The sequence below is a fragment of the Lepisosteus platostomus genome, chromosome 7 (genome assembly GCF_059453375.1).
Source record: "Lepisosteus platostomus isolate fLepPlt1 chromosome 7, fLepPlt1.hap1, whole genome shotgun sequence".
Lineage (NCBI taxonomy): Eukaryota > Metazoa > Chordata > Actinopteri > Semionotiformes > Lepisosteidae > Lepisosteus > Lepisosteus platostomus.
The window spans coordinates 53,086,071-53,111,912 of record NC_142617.1 but is presented as its reverse complement, the minus strand read 5'-3'; the positions used below and the strand labels follow the sequence as shown (position 1 = coordinate 53,111,912).

Sequence of the window (25,842 nt, the reverse complement as noted above, 5' to 3'; positions counted from 1 at the left end):
ACAGATGATAAGGAGCAGCCTGCACATCTATTATTAAATCCAAAATTAATTCCTTTTTACACATTGTCCAAATTATTTAGACCTCTGGCTTGTTCACTTCTTCATTGTAGATTAGTGCCAGTTCTCAACTCCTAAGTCAACAGCAACAGGTAGTATTTTTTTTAAAGCAGAATGCTTCTTGCTGAATGTATTTTTTGAGAAATTGAATACTCAATAAAGGATCATGTTTACAGCATGTTGTGTAGTGTACATATTAGTTGTAATATATATAGTGTATATGTTATTTATGTTACATTCAGCACTGTCATTAACTTCAATTAATCTCCTCAGGTGATAGTAAAAAATCTATTCATTTAAAATTTGAAATTGTAGCTGTCTTATCTGTATGTAAAGGAGCACAGATATTGTAGAAGGTGATTAAAATATCTAGATTGTGTGCTGACATACCATCCACTAAGACAGGTTCTTCTATTACTGACGGTGTCTGCAGAGAAATGGCAGAAGCAGTAGTCACAGTGACCGGAACAGCAGGAGTGACAAAAAGTTCTGGTTCAGAAAGGGCCTCTTCTGGCCCCACTGTGCTGCTTAGAATTTCATGATCTGCGGAGCCGGAGGACAGGATTACAGAAGCCGAATCACCAGAAAGTATCCCTGATGTCTCTCCACTGCCAGACTGCTCCCAGCTCGCAGAGGGTAAGCCAGACCCTTCTCCACTAAACTCCACGGTTCCTCGGCCCAGTTCCTGGGTTAGCACTGGCTTGGTGGAAACTTCTACCATCTCTTCTTGGGTTATGAATGTGATGTCCCCACTTTCACCTGATATCTCTCCTGAAGTTAAACCAGATTCCCCACTGATGTACGGAAGACCAGATGCACTAGCGGGATATCCACTTGTCTCACCAGATCCCGATACAAAATATCCTGAGGGACCTCCTCCCACTTCCTGCTGGTCCATTGGTCTTAGTGTCAGTTCAGTATAGTTCGGCTGGACAAAAATCACTTCTGAGAGTCCTGATTCAATTCCACTGAAGTCCTGGATTCCAGACGCAGATCCACTTGGGGCAGATCCGCTCTCAAACCCACTCACCCCAGATGTTAGTCCAGAGATGTCATCAAACCCAGAAAAATCCCCACTTATGCCTGAGATCCCAGATGGCAGCCCTGAGAAGTCCCCACTTTCTGGAATTCCAGAGGAGCTAAAGATGTCAGGAGTCGACCCACTTTCAACTAACATTCCACTACAAAACATCCCACACAGCCCACTTGAATCTCCTGATTCCATCCCAGAAGGCAATGTAATAATTCCGGAAGGCCCTTCTCCAGCTTCTTCAGGTAGCCCAGATGTAGATCCCTCTCCAGATGGCACCATTCCACTTGAGAGCAAAGTCACTGAGATATCTGCACTACCGTCAATGATCCCTGATGCGCTCCCAGACACTCCAGAAATGTCTGGAATTCCACTGGGAATTTCCGCACTGCCACTTGCTGAGCCATCAGCTGAAAATATGGGGCCTGAAGGTAACTCAGCAGAGCCAGAGCCAGAACTAGTGACCTCCACAAAGATAGGAGGTGCAATCGAGGGGCTCACTAGAGAAAGAAAGAGACGGAGAGAGAGAATCAGCAGGTCTGTGGCTTAGATACTGTATGGTGAAATAAAATAATTTACACATTATACCCTTTAGAAAAAAATAAACAGAGCTTTCTAGTAAAAAAACAATTTCACTGACGCACAATATAATAAACTGTGTGTTTTTAATGGCATAATGGGTTCATTTACCATCAACATTTTGATGGTACAGTATATTAACCCATTACCATCAATGATAATACCATCAACCAGAGAATGAGTTTTCCAATATCCCTGTAAGATTTATATCCCTACAACAAGAAGCAGGGATATAAATATTTAATACTGTATCTTTAATGTTCAGTCTCATAAGTCATACACTGTTCAAAGAGATTTATTACCAGGCCTTAGCAGTCCCATTAGCGATGTTGCATTTATCAGATCTTCAAAGTCTGTGATATTCAGTCCAGTTGCGTTAAGATCAGCTAGAAAGAAGAAAAGGCATTCTTAGTTATTCAGTTCTTGCATTCTCTGGATCTGCTGTATAAAAGAAGCATACAATTAAACCATATTTGTATTGAAATACTGCTTCATGCAATGTGGGAAAACTAACTACAATGGCTATTCACTATTCACAAATGTATTCACTACAGTTGGATTTTTCCATTTTATTGTGTTAATATATGGAATCATAAAATATTTAGTGGGACTTTTTTGCTAGTAATCAACAATAAATAAGGCATAGTGTCAAAGTGAAAACAAACTTCTACATATTCTCCTAAATTAATTAATTATGTATACTTTAAAATCTAAAAAGTGTATATATCTAATTATCAGTATAAATAGAATTTAAAGAGATGAAAAAATGCACATTCATGATTATCCCAGGAAAAAGATCCCAGTTGCATTGCTTGATTACAAATGGCACTCACCCCGGAAGCAGTAAGCATCGTATTTGGAGGACAGGTTAGGGTAGCCTGTTTGGTTGGGTGAGAGATAAACGGTATGGACAGCAGCTTTGCCACCACCACACTGTGGCCTGGGGTTGGTGATGGGGTACCGGACACTGCCATCAGCCAGCCAGCCAGCTCGACATTTGTCAAATCCCTGTTTCCATGCAGCATATAACTCCGCAGTAGAGGCCAGAGTGGCATTCTGCTCAACGCAGGAGGACATGGCTTCATCATATGTGAAGCCCCCCAGTGAACTAACATGGAAAACTTCACCTAAAAGACAGAAAAGTGCACTTTTTCACTGCTGTAACTCTTCAAAAACAGCGTTACCTAATCGTAGTTCTATTAAATTGCAGTTCATTCAGAAAGAAAGCTTTGAAACTTTGAAGCTTTGAAAGCTTTGAAACGTTTGCACACAATTTTAAAGAAGTTTGCTTTGCACATAAAAGCTTGACACTGAGCAGCTCTTGAGTGTAGGAGACTGCTAACCCCCGAATAGCTTTATGTGTTATTGTAGATGCTTCAAAATCAATTGCTTACATAACTTGTAGCCAGGGCATGGACCTGAGGAATGAAGTAATGTTTTCAGAGACAATACAATTGGTAAGCAATCAGGTGTCATAGACGCAGGTTGCTTCTTAGTTTTTTTATAAAAGTTCTAATTCACAGAGTGCTGGTGCTCTTACCCCTTAGTCCATCAATGTAGCAGTAAACATCGTACCGCTCGTCTGCAGGACGCACGCCATAGTTCCGCACTCCTGGGAGACCATTCATATCGCCATAGCAATTGTCTCGTGGAGAGACAATTGGATACCTTTACATTAGATAGACCAAGATATGTCAATATAATCACACAATGTAATATGCGATGAAATCACATTGCATCCTAATGAACAACATGTGGTCTTTTCAAATTGCGATAAGCTGTTGGCATGGGAAAGTGAGAGGAAAAGTAGCTAACAGTGATTGGCAAACCCTTTATGACTGGCGGTTAGGAATGAATGCGTTACCTGACGGACTGGTCAAGAAGCCAGCCTGCATCGCACTGATGATAACCACTTTCGTAGGCAGCTTGGAGCTGTTCTGGGCTGGCAATTATTGCGCCAATCTTCTGACAGGCCAGCTGGGCCTCAATGAAGGTCAGGGAGTAGCGACTGGAGATCGGCCGGTAATGGAAGACAATGCCTAGTGAAACAGCCACTTAGCCCGTCAGTGATGAGAGCCATCTCGAAGCATTTTGTTCTCTAAGTCACGTTAATGTACAGTGAAAAAGGACAGGTACAATTCACAACAGACAAACCAAGAATCAAATTTAAAACAAACACTAAAACAAAAATACCAAATAGATCAATAAATACATAACATAGCCTCTCCACATTATACAAGGCATTGCATTTTAAAAGTATTACTAAAATGCATTAACTACAGCCTATAGGTCACTATACACATCTACTCAGGTAATTCAGTTTTAAAAGACCACTAGTGGTATAATCCTAAATATAATCAAATACAGTCCTCCTTAACAGTCGGAATTTCACGATCCCTGATGTTTACACATGGAAACACACAGTACTTGACAGACTATGCTTCCATTGCAGCGGGTACTGGGGGAGCTCACCTGTGGGCGATAGCACAGCCTCAGGCTCTTCTGTGGGAGGGATGCTGGGTTCATAAAACTCTGTGGCATTCTCAGCAACAGGCTCAAGGCCTGTCTCAGGAGCAGCTGTGACCATGATGATTTCTTCTACCACCTCAGTGAAGTTTGCTGTGACCACCTCTTCAGTGACCTCGGGAGGTGGAGACAGGGGCAGATCTGTGACATTGTCCACTGGGTAGAAGAAGTCTGTGGTGACATTGTAGGGGAAGTCAGTGCTGGTGAAATTCATGGGCTCCTGCGTCACCAACTCTCCACGGGCCTCACTCTCCGTGGTGGCATTTCTGAAGAAGACCTCAGGGCCCTCAGTGAAGGTCCCTACAGTCACCAAGCCACTGCCCAGCTCTGTGGTCCCTGTCTGAAGTTCCGGTTGCTGGTATTCAATGGTGGTCACAGCAGAACCTTCTTCATCCTCTGAAAGAACAGGACCAAAAAATATGGCGATTTACCCACGTGGGAAAATAAAGTCCCGATACAGCAAGGTACATTGCGGCCATTCTAAATAAGTTAATTAAGACTGCACAAAGAACTGCACGTGGAGCCACTTTCATATAATACATGCTGCCATGCTAGGTTTCAGAATGCTAATAAGAAAACAATGCCTAGCAGTTTAGCAGGGTATGTAGTGGTATCTAAATACAATATGAACATGACACCCAAAGCAGACATAATACATATCCATAGTACCTGGAGAACATCCAAACTTTTGAATTTGACTGGAGTCCTCAGAAGATAATTGGAGGCCACATTAACTGGACTGCCTTTTATATTGGAGAAAAACTGACGCCAGCATACTGAGGCATAGCTCACCTTGGTAGCAAATAGCATCATAGCGGGAGTCTGGGTAGGGGTAACCAGTCTGGTTCACGTAGAGGTAGACAGTGCGGACACCCACAAGGTTCCCTCCGCAGTTGGGCCGGGCGATTGAGATGGGGTAGCGGACACTCAGGTCTGCCAGCCAGCCCGCACTGCACACATCCATGCCCTTCTGCCAGGCCAGGTACAGTTGCCCAGTGGTGGCAAGCATGGCACCCAGTTTCATGCATTGCTCCTCTGCTTCAGCAAAGGAGAACTTTTCCAGAGAGGTGGAATAGAAAACCCTGCCTGCAACAGAAGATAAGAAACTTACTGTATAATAATCACAATTTCCTTTAAAGATGGACTATGCTAAAGAAAATGAATACAGAGGACCTGGGCCTTTCTCATCACTGTAGGTTTGTTTTAATGGCAATGGAAATGTAGAAAATATTCAATTAGATCAGCTCTTTCATCTAGATATTGAAATGTACACATTAAACTGTTTTTAAGGATTAATAAAGGTCCCATATAGTACTTAAGAACTAAATATTTCCTTTAAAAACACCATTATTTATCTGAAGAAATAAAGGAATCATGACAATAAATACAAATTCCCTACAGCAATAGAAAAGGTTTGTCTGTGTCAGATGTTCATCAATAAGAATACAGGTGTATATTTTGTGCAAAAACAAATGATCATCTTTCTTGCTTATTTCATTTTCCAAGTACTCAAACTTTTGTCCATGACTGTAATTTTGTCTCTTTAACTTTTTGCTGAGCCCTGTTACATTGTCTACTACAATCAATGAAAAAACACATAAGATATATACAGTACCTTTCATCTGCTGTGCGAAACAGTACACATCATATGTCTCATTCACGTCTCTTACTCCATAGGTACGCACACCTGGGAACTCATCCTTGTCCCCATAGCAGCCTTCCCGCGGACTGTGAATAGGGTACCTGGGGAGGAGAACACATGCCACTCAAAGCACATGATCAACAAGCCAGAGAGGAGCTACCCATTTATCGATTATATACTGTACAGACCAGGAAGGCTACAGAAGAAAGATTATTCTAATATGATTTACCTGCTGAGAAAACAAACTAAGAATAATAAAACCAAAAGAAAATTCATCTTTAACTGAACAGAGATACTGGGCCATCTAAAAACACTTCGGTGACCCAAACCTTCTATCTGGTCACCGAATCATAAGGGCTCCAACTGCATTAGACTGAATAAGCTGACTTGGCCAACCTTTTACATGTGCAGATTGTTTCTTCGCACTTGCTTTCCCTGTGTCCACTTAAATCTTTGTATTCTTCAGGATATGCTTAGTGTTCAATAACCTTTGGAGGTAGCCTTAACCGCTTTCATTTAAATAAAGCAAAACACTTCATTTACGTACACACACTGCTTCTTAAAACCCACGGCCGCTTCTCAGGGTTTGTGCTTTTGTGAGAAAATCTAGCAGCACTGTTGTATGACATGCTATCTACCACATCATTGCAGGAATTCTTTAGAAAGCAGAATAAAAACCAGCAGCTAAGACATCTGAGAAAAGTAAACATTTTCTCAGTATTTCATGGTGGGGCTGGGGAAAAGAAAAGAAAAGGCTGCTTTGTGCAAGATGGAAGTAGCAGGCGCGGAAGTACTGAGTTTAGTCTGTTTTCTAAATCTTTCTTAACAAAGCACAGAATGAAAGGACTTTCTGTCCCTTTTTTGTAAGGCAGCCTAATTTGCATAGTCAAATCTGCTTATTTAAATATTTATTAGAATTGTTTGAATCCCAAGTACACAATAACACTGCTCATGGAAAAAAAAATCTTTGTGAAAGAGACATTTTGATTTTTTAATCTCAAAGAAACAAATCACAAGGTGTGAACACTGCCCTTTTACAACAACATTACAGAGGCACAGTGTTGCATCGCACCAGTGATTGGTGACTTCTGCAGGATTGCTGCTGTAAGGCCATACAGCATGTCGCTTGTTCCATTCTTTAACAAGGGAAGCCGGAGCTCACCTGACTGTTTGATCTGCCAGCCAGCCGGCGTCACACTGATGGAAGCCGTCATCATAGGCAGCCTGCAGCTGCTCTGGGGTGGCAATGACTGCACTGTTCTGGATACAAGCAGCCTTGGCCTTCTCGAAGGTTAGAGTGTAGCGTGTGGTGATAGCACGGTAGTGGAACACAATACCTGTGTTGTAAGGTGGTGGAGAGAAATGGACAGAAAAAATCATAACAAAGAGCACCCACCTTCACTGCATTTCTATAGATCTGCCATAGTTCTAAGCATGGCACCCTTAGGTTTATAGGACTGGTGACCTGAGAAAAACCACCAACTATTTAAGACAAAAAAGCTTCAGATTTCCTACAATATCACATCGGGAATTATTCATGCGAAACAAACTCCACCATTTTTTAAATACTTCAATTGGACAAGATAAAGGAGATCGCACATGGGTTCACGGTGATTCAGTAATGCAAAACTTCGTGAGTTTGTGCGTTGGCAACTGAGTGCTGCACATACCTTGGACTTGAACCTCAACAGTGTCTTCACTGTCCTCAATGCCATGCATGACCTCACAGCGGTAGATGCCAGAATCGCTGGAACGGAGCTCGGTGATCTCAATGGTGGCATCGGTGGGCACCATTGGGTAGTTGACCATGGTTACTCTGTCCATGTACTCGGAGGTTACACGCACTTTGCCTCCTGTGGCCACCAAGATGACTGACTCGCCGTCCTTGGTGACGTGGCTCCATTTGATGCGGGGAGCCAGAGGGGCAACTGTGGGGGCACCAGGGTCATGGAGGGTGCTGTCCAGGAAGTAGCAGGGCATGACCAGTGAGCCGCCCAGCAGGGGAAGTAGCGGGGACTCTGCAGGGACACTGACGCTCAGTGCATTCTCAGGGTCTGCAAAGGACAAGAGGTGGTGAGGAGACAGAAAGCCACACCAGCTATCTGTGTTAGATTACTTTCCACTTCAAAGAGTAAGAACACTACAGTATCTAAACCTACAGCACTGACACCTCACAGTTCTAGTATCATATCTGTGATTCTAGTTGGGGGTTTCTGTTTGTGAGGAGTTTGCATTTTCTTCATGTGTCCTCAAAGTTTTTGTCTGAAAGTTCCACATTTCTACCACATCCTAAAGATATAAAGGTTCGGACTGATTGTCTGCTCTAAATTTTCAGTTTCTGTAGAGGGTTCCAGGGAGATCTCATAGATTCAGAGGTTAATCCCTAGTACGAAAAGTACTGGGTATGGGACTAGGGAGAAGTAGAACAGAATGAGCACAATAGACCAAATGGCCTCTTCTCATCTGTGGTCCTTCTGAAGTTCTAAATACAAAAACACCAGATCTGACAGGTAGAATATGCGGCAATGCTGGAGCGAAAAAGATATTGAGTTCTCTTGCAGGAAGCTGAAGAGCCACTCGACATTCTTAAAGTGTACCTTCTTGTCTTAAACAACACATGAATTCCTGAAGGAAAAGCCAGATAAAAAATTCAATATGATATACAGTAGAATATAGATAGAGAGAATACAATAAAACTGGATCATGAGATCACTCACCTGATAGTTCGACGGAAATTGATGCTGCGATGACACGCAAGCACACAAATACTAATAGTAAAGTGGTCATAGTTTACCTGTAAGACACAGAGAAACAGTTTCAGATAACATGCTGAAATATTAATCAAACTGTACTGATACTGAAGGAACAAAATGACCTGAAACAAGCAGTCCGTAACTTTCAAAGGTTTATGCTAATATTTTTTAAACAGACATAGTAATTGTGATTAAAACAGAAATACAGGATATTATTTATTTTTTAACTTTTTAATATTACTTTCACTGTTGCCAAGTCAAGGTAAGGCTGAAAATATGGGTCTTCAAAACCAGCTGTGATATTTGCTAATAAGTAAGACATATACAACTGAAAGAAACATGCTGAATGAGACAACTGAATGACTACTACACTAAATGCACTAAAACTGTATAAAGGCCAAATGTATAGAGGAAAGGTATTTCGAGAAAGAACACTATGCTGTTGTGTCTGAAACGTTTCAGCATTTATTGTACATGCGTGCAGTCTTTGCTTCCAATATCAGGAAGAAATTAGAAATGCCAAAGAAATACATTTTCAAGATTTGTAGGTGAAATCTACTTCCAGGAAAAGATAGAAAATTTTGCATTCATCTCAAAGAAAAAAATTGAGGTTCCAACTCTAACACATCTGGGTGGGAAACAGTCTCATCACCTCTGGAAGAGAGGAACTACAGTAGATCATTCTTTAGATCATCCAGTATCTGCAGCTGTATGGTCTTCATGCTTTGGAGTGATATACTGTAACATTTTTTCACATCTTATGATTCACTTTAGGCTGCTGAAGATGATGCCTCATTCTTGATGCAATTACAGCAGCCAAGCTTGGGGGATAGTGGTCTTCCTATACTGACTTTTAAAGGTTTGCTGATTGTGACCGATTTAAACTTGATTTCCAAGGTTTCAAACAAATTAATGCAATTATAAGTGTCATCGTTGGCAGCACGTTTAGTACACCTCAGTTTAATATTTGAGAAACCTGATGTGAACAAACCCCACCCCATTTCCATTCTTTTTACAGGAATGCTGCCAATTACAGTAAGTATTCATTAAGGACTTAACTGCAAAGATACATTTTGTCCACTTAAGGGCTATTTAAACCTTGAAGACCCCATTACAATTGCTTAGTACATCACGTACCACTTCCAAAGCATTTGCGACAGGTTTCTGACTCTTAACACAGGTGAAATCCTTCAGCACATATGTTCCTAAATGTTTTTAAAGCATATACCTTCAGTATTGCCATTTCCTTTGCTAATGTACTGTACTGTACGTCTCCCCTGTTCTTATTTTAAGTGTCAGTGTTGTGTCTAATATGACATTCAACGCTGGCATGTTGCCACAACATCATAAGCAGTAAGAACACAATTAAACAGCTCACGTTTTGATGAGTACAGTTCTCATTCACAACTGAATTCACACATGAGTTAACTGTTCCACAGTGAAATAAATGGTTTCTGTTCAAAACACGGGAACAAATTGTACATTAATGGGGATTAATACACTCATCTCCTTTCCTTAATGTTTCTTTAACTGCATACAAGTGGAAATATTCCATTATTACTTTTTTCCAAGTGGTCTTCAAACCTGGCCCTTCCTTACAAATGTATACTGAGAAGGTCTTGCTAGACTCATGTGCCCTGCCCTGGCACTTGATTAATTTGCAAACTAGAATACAATGGATATACTGTTGTAACCATATTTTTTGCCATAATGTACTTTTTATAGTACATTTAGAGTTTTTTATTGTGCTTCATCAAATAGACCTAATCTTATTCTAGTTCTTTATAAGTACATTGAAGAATATTTAATCAAAGCAGTGAAGAGAACCCCGGAATACCCCCTTTTCTTTATTGTAATATGTAGAATTTAATTTTTAGTTTGAGTAATGTTTTCACTTTCAGTCTACAGTATGTAACGTAATAAAAACAGATTAAAAAAAAGTTTAAGAAAACTACCTCATATTATGACCATGGTTCTCAGCTCTGGTGCTAACAAAATGAAAATGCTTCAAAAGCATAAGCATGGGAGGTAGACATATTACTTCCCTTGACTGATAAGACATGATTTATGGCACAATATACAGCTTGTGCTTAGAAACAGAATAGACACATAAGATAGACAGTTTTGATGGGGAAAAAGGAGTGCCAAACAGTATTTTGGTGAGACAGAGCTGACATCATTTATAGATATCTCTCAGGGACCTTTAAGGCATTTCATGTTGTTTGAAGTTACTGTACAGAATGGGTATTTTAAACTATTATTAACTACTTTTATTAAACTAGTATTAACTGCTTATATTTATAAATCATATGTTAATCAACAATTGCACTGCCACAATCTTTTTACATAATGTATGGCTCTGTAATTATTGCAAAAGTATTCTTCTTTCTTTGTACTTTTTATGTAAAATATAGTCAAATTGCCTTTTTTAAAGTTATCTGATCATGCAGTCCTCACAAAACTGTAATCTTTTGATGGTACAGCTTTCTCTTGCATGAATTTGAGAATAATTCCACTGCATTGCTATGGCAAAAATCTTAAAGTGTCTGCTGTGCGTTGCTGTGTTATCTGTACACACATGTACTGTAGCTCAGAATAACAATGAAACATTGTTATTCATTGGCTTAGAAGCTCCCATCTGATCATATTTAAGTAACTGAATACACAAAGACCTCCATTTTATCAGAGCCTAAATCACTGTAGATGAAATCTCTAAATGCTTACTTTTCCCAGCCAATTTAATGTTCAATGTTACTGTATAAAGCTTATTTTCCTGTCAAGGGAACCCCCACAGTCCCTCCTGGAGTTTTTCCATTCTTACAATACAAGGAAAAAGACTTTAATTGCTGTTTACATTATGCAAGGCAAGGAGCAGTTTAGGGGCTGGTTTCTAGTTATGAGTTTGTCCAGTATGTTAAAATGACCATCTTTGGATTTTTCAATAATAAAACACAAATGCATCAATAATGAAATCAGGTCAGCAATTGCACCCCTGTAATTACTGCCCCTAGAAGTCCTAGTTGAACCAAAATCCTAGCTACACATTATGTAAGAATTGGTGAATGAGAGCTCAAGATACTGGATCTCATTTAGAGACTCTATATTCTTAAAAAAAGAACTGATTGTGATACATTTTTACTCATCCCTCTGTCTCTATAAATTGTACACTTGTGAGCTTATAAAAACCTTCCATACAGTGTATACACTTCAGTTTTCTCACATGATACAGTACAAGCTTCAAGCTTGTCTGTACAAAGTGCAATAAAGTTCCCTTAATGCCACTCTCTCTCTGCTCTTTGGCCACTTCCAAGAACTGTAAGTGATTTTAGGAATGGCGTGAAAACTTGTTTGGCCAATTTACTGTGATGTATCTTTGACTTGTCCAAACAGATTAATTTTTATATATAAATGTGATCCAATGTAAAATTAATGTAAACAACTTGCTGCAACAAACTGGACAATTTTGACAAAAAGGATTTTAAGAAGGGTTTTTCTGCACATTTCTCTTTGATTTTAAAGTTATAAAACCTATTGTCTACCAGATTTGAGTAGTTAACAGTAAATGCCTTCTGTAATACAAAATTCTAATCTCCTCTGTGAATTTTATTTCTCAAATTCTAAATGTTCAGTGCAGAATTTTTTTTTAATAATACCATCATATGGTTCAGCAGATTTATGGATAAGTCAGGATAGCTCATTGGCAATGGTGCAGTGAGAGGGTTAAAACAAGTCAGGATTAGTCATTTCTGATGTCAAAGTGTGAATCAAACAGTGATTCATTCTCTAAATAACAAATCAAACATCAGTCCTGTTGTATACCTCTGTCAATTTATATGAGTAATTATTCTGACAGCCCAGGAAATCCACTGCTCGATTACTCCAATACACCTACATAGTAATCAATTAGATGCAAACCTCACTAGGAAAAATCAGGGAATGACCATAGGGAAGGTAAGGACAAAAGTTATAAGTAGGTTTATATCTATAAATCTAAAATACAGCACATTCTCAATTTAGAATTTGCAGTTGATTCTGAATTTTTGCTAAATTTTCTACAAATTTCTAGATAATCTATACATGACAGCACAGGATAAGACGTGGTCTTAAAGAATATGGACATTCATGTTACAAATATTGCAATAGTTGTTTCGTCAGAAAATATTTATATTCCCTACCTATGTGTGATCTTCAGGACTTTATTGGACTGCTTTATTGAAATAAAAGATTATACAATTTGGTCAATCACTAACCTAGGAATTAGAATAGAAAACACTGATATTCATGCTGTAATTCTGCCATCATTTGAAGTCTCAGATTTAATAAACTTGTCCAACCACACAGCAGGATTTGGATATCGGGTAACTAATATACAGTACATGTGAGTTAAAGCACAAAAATGAAATACAAATATTGAGCTGTAATTTTTCCATTGACTTTTCCTCACGTTTTAAATCCTGAAGGAAGAAATCTATAATTAACATTCCCGGTCTTACAGTTCAACAAGACCATTACTTCTTGTTTCTATTCACAGTGCCTACAACATTCTGGAACTGACCACTGAAGCAATTAACCCAAGATGGCCTGAAAGAACTTCATTCAAACTGCAGATGTACAGCAGTGATAAAATTGCCATTCTTCAGCAAGGTTAATGGCTCATGGCCTTGGGATACAATACACCTTGTAGATGCAGCCTACAGTGGGAAAAGCATCTACCCCATTGATATAAGTAAACCTTTGAGAGCGAGGTTTTGACAACAGAAGCAGAAAAGCTTGAAGCCATCACTATTACCTACTGTATCTGAAAGCTTTATTATTAAGGGTGAAAGGCATCTAGTATAGTATGACCTGACACAAAAAAAGGGCAAGAGAGAAAAAGACATGCAAAGCAACAAGCAGTGAAGACAGGCGCAGTTTCAATAATTAGGAAGAATGGGTAACAAAACTGGGAGATAACATAGCTCAGGATGACCTGTGCTTTGGAACATAAAGAGACAAACTAAGGATGATACCCGAGGTTAGTGTCTGTTATACTAAAGATGTGAATCTTGAAGTCATGTCATTGCAGTGACATACTGTACAGAGGAAAAAACTAACACCAGATGCCAATATTAAAGTATTGTTTCCTAGCTAGGTACACAGGTATGCAAACACTTAAAGCAGCCATTCTGGAATAAAGTACTCTTTTATGGTACCTAAAAACAATAGATTTCACTTACACATTTTGTACATAAGTGTGGACATTTTGTAGCTCAATTATAGTTTGTCAGACCTGTTTGACAATTGCCTGTGCTACAGAGCCATACTGTGGGACATATACTGTACATATCAGAAGAATGAGCAGTGAAACGTGAGTCAGGCTTCTGCACCCTGATCCAAAGGGCGGAGGAAACAATGTGGCCACAGCATCAGAACATTTATAAGGCCATTAGAATTGTTATTCTCTTAAATATGTATCACAGCCACAGAGCCAGAGAAGCTGATGTCTGACAGGAGGAAAGATTAAGGGAAAGCGGCGAGAGAGTATGAGAGAGAAGAAGCCATACACTCACATCTCACATACAAACTGCCAGTTCTGTACCATTAACAAGGACCCACTCAGTATTTTTTTCTTAAGTAAATTTTAAGGTTTCCGTCATTGCTTTGGATCCTGACTTCGTTATTTTTTAGTAACAACCCTCCTCCACTTACAAAAAAAGTTTAGTTTTTCCTTGACTCTCTTGGGACAGTGGGAGAGAGCTGGCACATTCAAGCACGTTGCCCAGTGCAGCCCTGAAGACCTCTTTTGTTGGCAAAAAGAAGGGGGAGATATGGCTCCATCTTGTGGTTCTTAGTGGACCATCATAAGCTTGATACAAATCCAGCACCTCTAGCAAAGAGGACATTACTACAGGTGAGTGGTTCATTGCAGTCAAGTAAGATCTGCCCTTAGATCCTACAGCCTTTCTTTGTTCTCTTTAATAAACTTTTTTAGTTAGGTGGAGGCAAAGTAAATTTGAAAAATTGACAATAGCAAGTCAAAGTGAGCCCTCTGATTTGCCATACTGATACTGTAAGTAGTCTGTGACTGTCACTGATGAATCAAACATTTTGCTTCCATTTATTTATGAAGATATTTTAATCATTTAAGAGATTAATGTGTATTTATATAACATTTTTATATTACTGAGCATGCAAACACAGAAAAGATCGATATTTGTATCCTAAACCTAAAAGTTATTTTTAAAAAAATTAAATAGAAAGTCCTTCTATTTATGATTAGATAGTACCTACTTTTTATGTTTGTAAAAATTAAACTGGTTTTGTAGACAAGGTGTGTTACTGCTTAACAGCAGTCAGTTTGGTAGCAGCTTTAACCTTAAGGAAGCATTGAGCAGTAAAACTAAACTAAACTTCTATTGCTGCTAAATAATACATGAATTAGTAAAAAAGACCTTTTTTCAAAGAGATTAAAGCTTTAAAACTTTATTAATTCCTAAGTTTTTCAGAGAAGAAGGAAACTGACATCTAACTTACAGTTCTTCCAAAATCTGACGTTAGCAGAACTTCTCAGCACCACTCATTTAGTATACAGTAATTAATTGCATACAGTATGTACAAGAAACCATTATGTTCAATGCAAAGGTGGGACACCTATTTATCTACTTAGGATTCTTTAGGAACAAAATATACTACAAATCAGAAACAACATCCCATATTACCCTTGATTAAACTCAAACATATAAAACCCCTTTTAAAGTACAGTATGTTAGGCTCTTTTACTATATAATGAAGCAGTGGTCAAACGATCAGTAAAATTTATCAGAAAAATGTCATACTCTACATAAATACTGTATTGCTGAGTCTTATAAATGATTAATCCACTAACTACTGCAATACTTTACAACTACTGAAAGATTATAGATTTAGAAATTGATTTAAAAAAGGATTCTTACAAACCAGTGTGTCAAGCAGGTAGTTCTAAATAATAGTTTCACGGTAGGAATCTCTTCCTTCTGGGTAGGCCACAAAATTTTCTCCCACAGTATTTCTTTTGTTGTAAGATAAAAACAAGTTTCAACAATCTCAGTAGTTAGAAGCTGTGTAAGTGTTGAACATTAACCTAAAGTTACTAAAAACTCATCATAACTGGACTGAGAACCCTTGTGGTATGCTTTAGGCATTTTCCAGAAACTATGTTAGGTTGTTTTTTACAACTACTGTATATCAACAGTCAAAGTCACAGGTAGCCGTTAGACATTTGCTATTTTTCTGTATCCCATTTAATAGTTTAGCTTTCGAACTAACTGTTTCTCAGGATTACAGTGACCACAAAATATATTCAGTGTGATCAAATGGGTTTGACAATACGGTCATGTATCTCATTGTGTTTGATTGTGCCTATTATAATTTGCTTGTGGACCTGTCCATTGTTAATATCTTTTTTTTGGTCTATTTTCCTTTAAAGAGCAACACAGGGCTGAGCTGTTCCTTGCCTCAGCAGAATGCTGTTGAGCGACAGCTGTTTTTGGCACATCTGGCCTAACCCATGTACATGCAAGAGAACCACACAAACAAGACCAGTTCATGAAGAATTCATGCATTGTCCCAGTTCTGCCCTCTGCTCATCTACGTAAGTGCCCTCAGATCTCACAGACTCCAATATTTGCACATCTGTCTCAGCTCAGACCTCAGTTAGGGCTGAAGAGCAAACATGCCCCAGGCCCAGGACTCCAGGAGTCATAACTGGCACAAATACGCCAGATCTGGAAGGGCTTGACTGGCTGAGAACGGGAGTTTACTGTTGTTTTCACTCTGGCCCCTGACATGTTCCTTGTTCTCCTTTCTAACTGAACACTCTGCATCAACAGAGAAATAATGTCTGTGCATCACATTGAATCATATTTAATTACAGTAGGGGGCTAATATTAATTTAGAAGTGTTGCTTTTTCCTTAAATCATTTCTTCTTCACATGATATTTTAATGCTTAAAGTTGCAAGACTGGTGCCATCTGCCCTGCAATGAGGCTAACCGATGTTTTTTTGTTAATGAGAAGTCTGCAAATAAGCCATGAAAGTAAACACCCCATGCTTCTTGAACAGCGAGTTATTGTGCCACCGGATGGTTACGCCCGCTTAAAGGGAAAAAAAAACTCCAAATACTTGGCCGTGATACTTTTACAAACACAAACATCATTACAGGAGTCACGTCTTACATTTGTTAAACCAAAAAGGCAAAGCAACCATCCACTTCAGTGTTCCACATGTTTCATAACATTAAAAATGTGAAACACAGCCCCCAAGAGACTGACTACCTGTTGAGAGTGATGAACTATACAAAATGAAGTTTGCAGTAACCTGTAAGAATAAGAAAGGTTATAAAAACATATACTAGTTCTGTGACAAAAAGGCTATACACATTGACATTCATTTATAAGAAAGGACATATCATTTAAAACTGGAACCATACACTTAACACAAAGAGCAATTTCAAAACCAGGCACTAAGAAGTTCTAGCTGGCGTGCAAAATAAAAGTTTCTAATTTGACAATCTAGATTGCTTGTTAATACATTTTTCCAAATGTAGAAACTTATGCTATTGACATTTTTTCTTTGAAAAACCAAAACCTGGAGTGTGCTTTTTGTAATTTTGGAAAATAAACTACACTTATCCATAATTTAATAACTCAAATGAACATAAGGAGAACATGCAAACTCCAAACAGTATCAAAACCAATACAAGGCAACACTAATTAATACAGCATATTTTGACTCAGGAGGATTCTGTTTATCATTTCAGACTTTGTCAACTATCAACTTAAATAATTATGAGATTCTCAAGAAGATTATTATCTCTGTGTGGAAATTGATGGTTATGTGTCCCAAACAGACCTTGTTCATGACAACTCTAAGTAAAAAATAAACAGTGAAATATAGTGATCCTCATAAAAGAGATGCTTTCTGCAGTGTGTTCTGAGCAGCTGCAGAAAGCAGCAGATGTGGGTGACAGTGCATCATACTGCTACAGTACATATTGAGAGACCACGTATAATCAAAATGTATTATGAAAGTGCCCAGATACTCAAATACCCCTGTCAAGCCTGTGGTAACATGACATGGTTTTCAGATACTTTACACCATGAATTATGTAAAAGACTCTTAAATTATAATGATCATGAAAAAAAACTCTTCCAATATTTACCAAGTGTCAAGAAAGGTGGGCATCACAGAGGAATACAAGAACCATTTAATTCAAAAGGCAATAGAAACCAAATTGCCTTGTGAATCCTATACTGTGGACTGTTAATTAAAACCTCATCTGAAATAGATTAGTTTAAATTAGTTTGATTTTTAGATTTTATATATATATATATTTAAAGATAAATTATTGCTTATTTAAATGTTAAATAAAAAAATAAAATAGTGCGTAGACACTGAATGTAATTTTGTGGCAGGAGCTGAAAATGGCAGCTCGGGATAGAATTCTAGTACGCTCTGGCATTGATGATAGTTAACAGTTTACAGTGATTCATTGGTATATGAGTCATAATATACACACTGTATACTGTATACACATACACAGTCATGTGATGATTTTAATCAGTCAGAGGTGCAACTTTGCCAGGGTGTTGTGGGCACTAATGTATTATTCAAGGAATTAGTTTAAGAATTTATACATTGCTATACAGCATCAGTAAGGACATCTCTCATAGAGGTTATTTGCAGTGCCTCCAATTGCCATGTGAATGTACAATTTGTGCATGGAGGCACTCTATAGGGACACCAGAGAAAAATAGAAAACCAGAAAATGCAGCTTTTTACAATGAAATTATACCCAATACAATTTGTCTTTTTACCTTGAATAGCAACTTCTATTTATGTAAAATGGCAATAGTAAATTGTGTGAAGACAACCACTTTATTATGGAGTGTTTAAAACTACCATTTTTCTTTAAACTAGTTCATCAGGTATTCCATTATTGTAGGGTTGTCTTGCAGGAGTGCTCTACAGTGTTCCCATTCAGCACCAGCTGCAAGTTCTATTCCACTTGAGGTCCAAGCCAATAAGAAAAACTCTGTTCCCACTGAAGTCAGTATTATAAAACCCTCTAACTGCATTAAGGCCAATGTAAATAAAACACTCTAACCCAGATGAGGCCCATGCCATTCAACTGAAGGCTGATTCTATAAGAACACTATCCACATTCAGGTAGAAGCCAGCAGAAAACACTGTATGTACAGTAATTGGGTTCTTGCCTATATACTGTAACAGTCTATTCTAATTGATGTCTGTGCCAACAGAATGCTCTCTCTGCCTTCAGGGTTATACCATTTGAACATTCTATATGTATGTATCCATATTACTGCCCAAAAGAAAATTCATATCACAATAATACTGTGCACTGAAACTTGGGTGAGAAACATAGACACAATTAATGCCATCACTAGGATAAATAATTAGGATGCATAATTTAAATGTTACATTCATGTCTAGTAAGCACATAACACACTTCATACATTTTTACAAATGTAGTCATTATAGAAAGCAAGTGCCTAAGAAGAATGTTCACAGCATGAGCAATCAATGCAAGGCACAATTCAGCCACCTCTCCTCAAATACTGTATGTACTGTACATAATAAGATCCCCAGTTGCACTGCAGAGGAGTTTTCAAGATTATTAACCACTGTGATATGAGTGCAATATTTCCTGATGTACTCCTCATGAGCAGTAACCCTTTGCTAAGAATACACGATGCAACTCACGTGAACATACAGTAATTGCACATGCAGACAAAACATTTCATTGAAAAAGGGATAAGAAAAGTTAGAAATGAGAGGAGGCCAGTCGCCCATCTAGGTTCTTTGGTGTTTAGTGGTGTAATTATTCCAAGGATCTCTTCCTGCCATTTCTTGAAAGAAGTCAGGGTCTTGGCTTCAACAACAAGGTTGGCTAGCTTGTTCTACAGTATACTCCCACAATGTTGTGCAAAGAAGTGTCTTCCATTCTAAGTTTTAAATATGCCTCCCTTAAGTGTCTTTTTATGCCCTCTGGTTTACGTTTTACTGGTGATTTTGAAGAGGTCCATTGAATTAATTTTGTAGTGACCGGTCTTAATCGCGTATACATTATTAATCAGCAAACACTTGTACACATTGGCAGAAGACGCAGTTATCAATGCTATTACAATAATACCTTAATAGATTAAGGTAAAACTAAGGAAAGGGAGTTATTTTTAACAGACAGAGATCAAAACCAGTTTTAAAACCGAATAAGAAAAATAGGATGGAGAGCACAGGTGACTTGTGGCTTCCAGTTTGACACTGGGTGTTTTGAAGCCAGATTACCAAAAACTGTTAAAGTAATAATTCTGTAATGGCAACCTAGTATTATTTCAAACCTCCTTAAGATCATTGCTTGTCACTTCAATCAATACTAAGCAAAGTGTTAGGTTTGCTGCTACCCATTAATCTTCTAAATCCAATGTCTTTAATTGTGGTAGAACACGTGCACCAGCAAGATGGAACATAATACGGTATTACAGTATGTTTGCTTTAGTAGTGACAAAATTGTGTTATTTTTATCTATAAGAACGTATTTAAGCCAGTATCGCAAGACTGAGCGCCTTTATAAGCCTGTCCAGGTACTGGAGTATGTCCATTCCTTTTTTTGTGGGAAATAACAATACTGCCTTGCTGTTCTGTGGAGAGAAATTGGTGCCAAAGAAAAACATTGAAATTGGTCCACGTCTGGCAGCATGCTTAAGAATCAACAGTATAAGCCAAGCATTTTAATGGCCAAACAATGTCACCCTTTAAAATCCTGAATCCACGTCAGTAATCAAAAGGCACATGCAAGTCTTATTGTAAGTTTCTTAGAAATACATATCTAAATATACCAGACACATGCAGTACATAATATACAGTACAAATACAGACTTGTGCACACGTTATCTAAGCACTATATATTCAATCTATGTACATTCATAGATGTACATACTGTATAGATACTGTATACAGAAATCTATGACTCAACAACTAACCAGGATATTAAAAATGTTATGTCTATGACACTATCCATAGTTATTTTGTGTAGGATCTCATCAGGATAAAGACACCAAGTGTACTTGATGGGTACTAGACTAAAATTAGGATCTATTATACAATGCAATAAATTGTTTAAATAAATATAGTCAACCTAATAGTGATGGAGTACGGTATTCAGGCATGATAAATTGCATATTATTTAGGCATGTCTTTATACTTTTGGCACTTGATATTTGGTTTATAACATGAAACAAAATGAGAGCTTAATATAAAAAAAAATCTGAAAATTAAGAAAAGTATTAAAAATCAACCAATCGCCCTGTCAATCAAATATAAGTGTGGTCATACTATTAATATAATATACTATTAATAATCAGGCAATGATGTGCTTGATTGTAGTGTAACACAAAACTGATTAACTACAGTCAAAAGACTGAGTGCTAAGAAAACCAGGATATACACACTGCTAACATCTGATTGGCTCAGGGGTAAATGCAATTTTAATAATAACCGAAAAAACTTAAAATAAGAAAAAAAATTGTATTGATAGTTCAGCACAGCATATTTTATGACTGAGTCTGCACTACATTTATAGTGGATTTATTAGTTTGTGTCTTTATTTTGTTAAGGCGTTTTAAAATACTGTACTTATGAGCCAAAAGTGGGCTTTTGCTCCTTTCGGGACTTTGTATAGAATGATGCCATAAAGACATCCAAGATACTGATTGTGTTAAAAAGTATTAGAATTAGCACAAATTCTGTATGATGGGTTTTAGAACAATAAAACACAACACAATATCTGTCCAGCGACTTCAGACAAAACAGGGAAGGTACCTTTTGAAACCACAAGAGCATCACTTTGAATCGTAACTAACACAAACCTCAGGAATTAAGCATGAAATGTCCTTTTGGTGTATACAACACCAACAACCGCGCATATAGGCTCTTACAGAAACACCTGTTACCTGTTTAGCTAGGTTCATTAATATTAATATCAGTCAGATTTCCATTCTACCACGCGTTAGACTATATTTCTGCATAATCTACTTTTTTCTGCTTTGCGATGGACGAGAAAAGGTGAAAAACGATCTACAGTACCTCTATTTTTCGCATGCGTTAAAGTAGCCTATAGCAAAAGCTTTATCAGTCAGAATAAGAAGTACCGTTTTCTCCCTCTCTGGTCCATCAAAGTTACCAGTATGCATTACTCCACTACTTGCTCTGAAATAAACAGGTGAAGTTCTCTCTGCTGTGAAAGAATACATTTACCTTCAGCTATTCAGTGGAGAATCCCAGCAATCTTAAGTTCCATACACCTGGCAAAAAAGTAAAAATTGTACGGTGATTTTTGTTCTTCGTGGGGAATAAAACGAAATATCTTCGATTTTTTTAGTCGGCTCTTTCTTCTGCCTTATTTTCTTCTCGGAAACTTTACTTATGTGTTTATAACATATCACTGGCTGAATATTGGCTGCTGTATAATTTCCCCGCTGTTAAAGATCCTTGTCTGCCCTGACAGCTCACGGGCCCCGGTGGAGAGAGTTGCTCCGCGTGTGTGTGTTAAGAGCAGAAAGAATCTTTTTTCAAAAAGTGAACGCGTTTAGCTCGCTGTCAAAGATTAGGAAGAGGGGGGCAAGGAAGAAAAAGAGAGGGGAGTTTTTTTTTTAAAACGACGAAGACTCCTCCTGCCAATGGTAAAAGAGGTGGGTGCCTATGGTAAAAGAGGTAGGTGTCTTCTAAACACCTAAAATAATGTCTAATAATATTGACTCGTATTCTTATTATAACGGAAGAGGCGATAGGATGTGGAGTTTATTGAACACGACACCTGAAATCTGTAAATAAAGCCATAAATGTGCAAGTTTGCCTTTTCTTTAAATGCCTAACAGAGTCGTTTAAAGTAAAAAAAAATCTTAATTCCATACAGTATTACTGATTTGTTGTTTCGGATAAATACTATAATTATCATCATCATCATTCTAGCTCTGCATGTTAACAGCTTAAAACGTTAAGGGCTGGAGAGGACTCTTAACAGCTGTCAATAGTTTTTCACTGTTACAGTGAGGTGTACTATTAAATATTTAGTTTAAACATGGATAATAAAATCAAAAATAAAATATGACCAACCTTTGCAGGACGTTTAAATTAAAATCCACATATTGACATAAGGTTAGACAGTGCTCTACCAAAATATTAGATAACCTAATGCTCTATAGGAGTGTCTCATCCTTTCCAAAGCAGTGAGACATACCCAATGTCCTACAATTCTTGAGTACTGTAAAGTAGCAGCACTACAGTGTGCTTACAATTCTGCTTTATTGTAGAATATAAGGTTGATGTTTGTGGCCTCATTACAAAACATAATTACAGGTGCACCTGCCTCTAGTCTATTGCTAAAGACAGCCACAGACCTTGCTAGTTTGTCACTTTGAGAGTTTTTTAGGCAGTGGTTGCTGGATAAAAAAAACACAGAGAAAATCTGCAATTCAGGAGACAAGAAGCTTACTGAACTACTGGATCCATATTTCCATTTGCAAATATCTAATCTAACTAATGCTCCGGAATGTTGAACCTGTAATTTACCCTGGAGTTAGACCAACCGTCTTTTAGGGGTATTCACTACTGTTTTGTGTGGACAGGATGCTTCCTAGTATCTGTTTCACATATACCATTAAAGAGCACTTCTACCTCCAATGATTGTAAAGTATGAAGTTCTGGGTGATATTGTTTAGGAGCAGTGATATGGAAGGAGATTTTGCTCTTTGAATGGCTTTAAACACAGATGTGTGCATCAAGTAAATATGCACATCAATAAATACAGTACATGCAGGCCAGCAGCCATATCACCCTGCAGCTCTCAACTGGCTACCCACTGAAGCTAAGCAGCATTGAGCATGGTCAGTACCTGGATGGGAGACCTCCTGGGAAGCTATGGTTGCTGCTGGAAGTGGTGTTAGTGGGACCAGCAGGGGGAACCCACCCTGCAGTCTGTGTGGGTCCTAATTGCCCGGATTAGTGGGTGCCGTCTTTCAGATGAGACATTAAACCGACCACATAATGACTCTCAGTGGTCATTAAAGATCCCCAGGCATTTCTCAATAAGGGTAGGGAGTTATCCCGGTGTCCAGGCCAAATTCCCCCCCTTGGCCTTTCCCGTGGCCTCAAAATTGTCCCCATGTACTGTCTGATTGGCTTGCACTTGCCCTGCGATGGATTGGCGCCCTGTCCAGGGTGAACCCTGCCTTGCCCTCGTTGCTTGCCAGGTAGGTTCCGGCTTCCCGTGACACGTATGGTATGAAGTGGTTTGGCAAATGACATGACATAAATACATGCAATACCTCTCAACAACTACAAAAAAGTTAATAAAGAGAAGTGCATGTTCTCTATTCTTTATGTTCTCAATTCTCTATCTCTTCGCTGGCTTTTGAGTTGAATACTTTGTATTGTGTGAAAACCGTACAATGGGTAGCACTAGGAAAAAGTTCCTTAGGTTGAGCCTTTCTTTCCAAAGTACATCAAAGCTTGTACTGGCAACCTCTTGTAAGCAGGTTGTTCCTGTCAAGAATTTGGAAAGATACGTCTGTGGCATACAGTATATTGTTGGATAACAGCTTGTGCATTTGTTCTAAAAAAAAACAATGAAAACTAAAGCTCCTTTCTTCGGATAGGATGTAAAACCAAAGTCCTGACTCTCCATGGTCATTTACAATCCTAGGGCATTTCTTGAAAAGAGCAGGGATGTTAACCCCAGTGTCCTGGCCAAATGTTTTTCTGGCCTTTACGAATCTTGGCCTACTCATAATCCCTGTCCAAGCTCCTTTAGAAGTTTCATTACTCCGTTCTCCTCTCCACTGATGGCTGATGTGTGGTGAGCGTTCTGGTGCTCTTTGGCTGGCGTCACATCATCCGGCTGGGTGCTACACATTGGAGGTAGTGGTGGGGAGTCCCCACTGCCTGTAAAGCATTTTGAGTGGAGTGCCCAGAAAAGCGCCATATGAGTGTTAGGAATTAGTATTAAATGTTACGTGCAGATTCCTTAAGCTACCCACAGGTGTTACTAAACCTCTGTGTGGGAGTTTGAAGCTAGCTCCACAGTAAGGTGTGAGAAGTTTCTGAGAGGAGAAGGAATGAGCTTAATGCCTTAATGAACTTCACGGAAACTGACCAACCTGAACTAAATATGGAGTATAAACTAGAACACGATTTGTCCTGCATGAATTAATGAGGACAGTAACTTAAATGTTGGAACCCGTTTTTAATCACACTGGTCTTGCCTTGATGACATCCTTTGTCTTGTAGGAAACTCTCATCTGGATGAGTTCAATGTTCTCACGTTTTTTGATCATGAAATGGGCCTGTATTATAACAATGTATCTACTGTACCACCATGGCTTAAATGACAACAAATCATTGACAGTATACAAACCATGTTATTAACACCATGAATTTATCAAAATAATCTGTGACATTGTCTTTAAAAAAGAAGTGTTTCTTAATACAATTTCATAGACAAACTCAAGAAATAGCTTAATATACTATATATGCAATTATATTTGTAAATACGAAAGCCAATTTATTTTAGTAGCTCATATGAGACATTTTGTAAGAAAAAATCATTTTCAACTCTTGGATGCATGAAATGAATCCTCAGCTGACAGCTATATTGTTTCAGGATCCACATAGTGATGCTTTTGCCATTCAGAAGAAGAAGGTACTTAGCTTATTTCCATTTTAGACATTGAAAGAAGCATTAATGTTGTGGTCAAATGGAAATGGTCAGACTAGAGAGCTCACAGTCTTATATGTAACAGTGTAATCAAAAAATGTGAATAAACTTTAAGTTCTGGTGTGGCGGGCGGGTGTTAATGGGAACTCACAGGAATGTAACGACAGCAATGGGGTGTGGGTAGGTGTCACTGGTTTTCTTTCTTCCCAGAATTCTTCACCACTTTCAATGCTCATAAACATTTTCGTGTTGACCTTGGATGGAAAATCATGTTCCTCCTGTCTGACAAAGCTGCTTTTCCATTCTGAGCTTGAAACTCCATGCAAGACCTGCATTAACCTTAGGTTTATAGCAGAATGAAGCTATTAACTGCTGATAAAGGGCTGTTGTTTTATAATTGGGTGATGAATACGTTGCTTGTGAGACGAGGGTTATGGATACAGGACCTTTACCTACCCACAAGGACAGATTAAGAGTGCTGGCGTGCACTGGGATGAATTCAGTGCCT

General features: G+C 38.4%; 1 protein-coding gene across 5 annotated transcripts in view; it reads right to left on the bottom strand.

The window, feature by feature from the left end:
• LOC148659226 (aggrecan core protein-like) overlaps positions 1–22,222 on the bottom strand; it is a 33,127-nt gene extending 10,905 nt beyond the window's left edge. For 2 of the 5 annotated variants that reach the window (XM_088641231.1, XM_088641234.1), the window contains exons 1-12: positions 21,878–22,222; positions 8,552–8,628; positions 7,505–7,888; positions 6,997–7,171; positions 5,808–5,935; positions 4,985–5,278; positions 4,139–4,588; positions 3,531–3,705; positions 3,207–3,334; positions 2,500–2,793; positions 1,969–2,052; positions 448–1,587 (exon numbers count right to left, since the gene is read on the bottom strand). In XM_088641231.1, the coding sequence (XP_088497357.1) occupies positions 448–1,587; positions 1,969–2,052; positions 2,500–2,793; positions 3,207–3,334; positions 3,531–3,705; positions 4,139–4,588; positions 4,985–5,278; positions 5,808–5,935; positions 6,997–7,171; positions 7,505–7,888; positions 8,552–8,621 (3,322 nt within the window). In that variant the 5' untranslated portion in view covers positions 8,622–8,628; positions 21,878–22,222. Of the gene's footprint in view, positions 1–447; positions 1,588–1,968; positions 2,053–2,499; positions 2,794–3,206; positions 3,335–3,530; positions 3,706–4,138; positions 4,589–4,984; positions 5,279–5,807; positions 5,936–6,996; positions 7,172–7,504; positions 7,889–8,551; positions 8,629–15,519; positions 15,607–21,877 lie in introns of those variants that run through there. The other 3 variants (XM_088641235.1, XM_088641232.1, XM_088641233.1) reach the window with 3 other exon arrangements.
• Between the last annotated feature and the right edge of the window lie 3,620 nt (positions 22,223–25,842).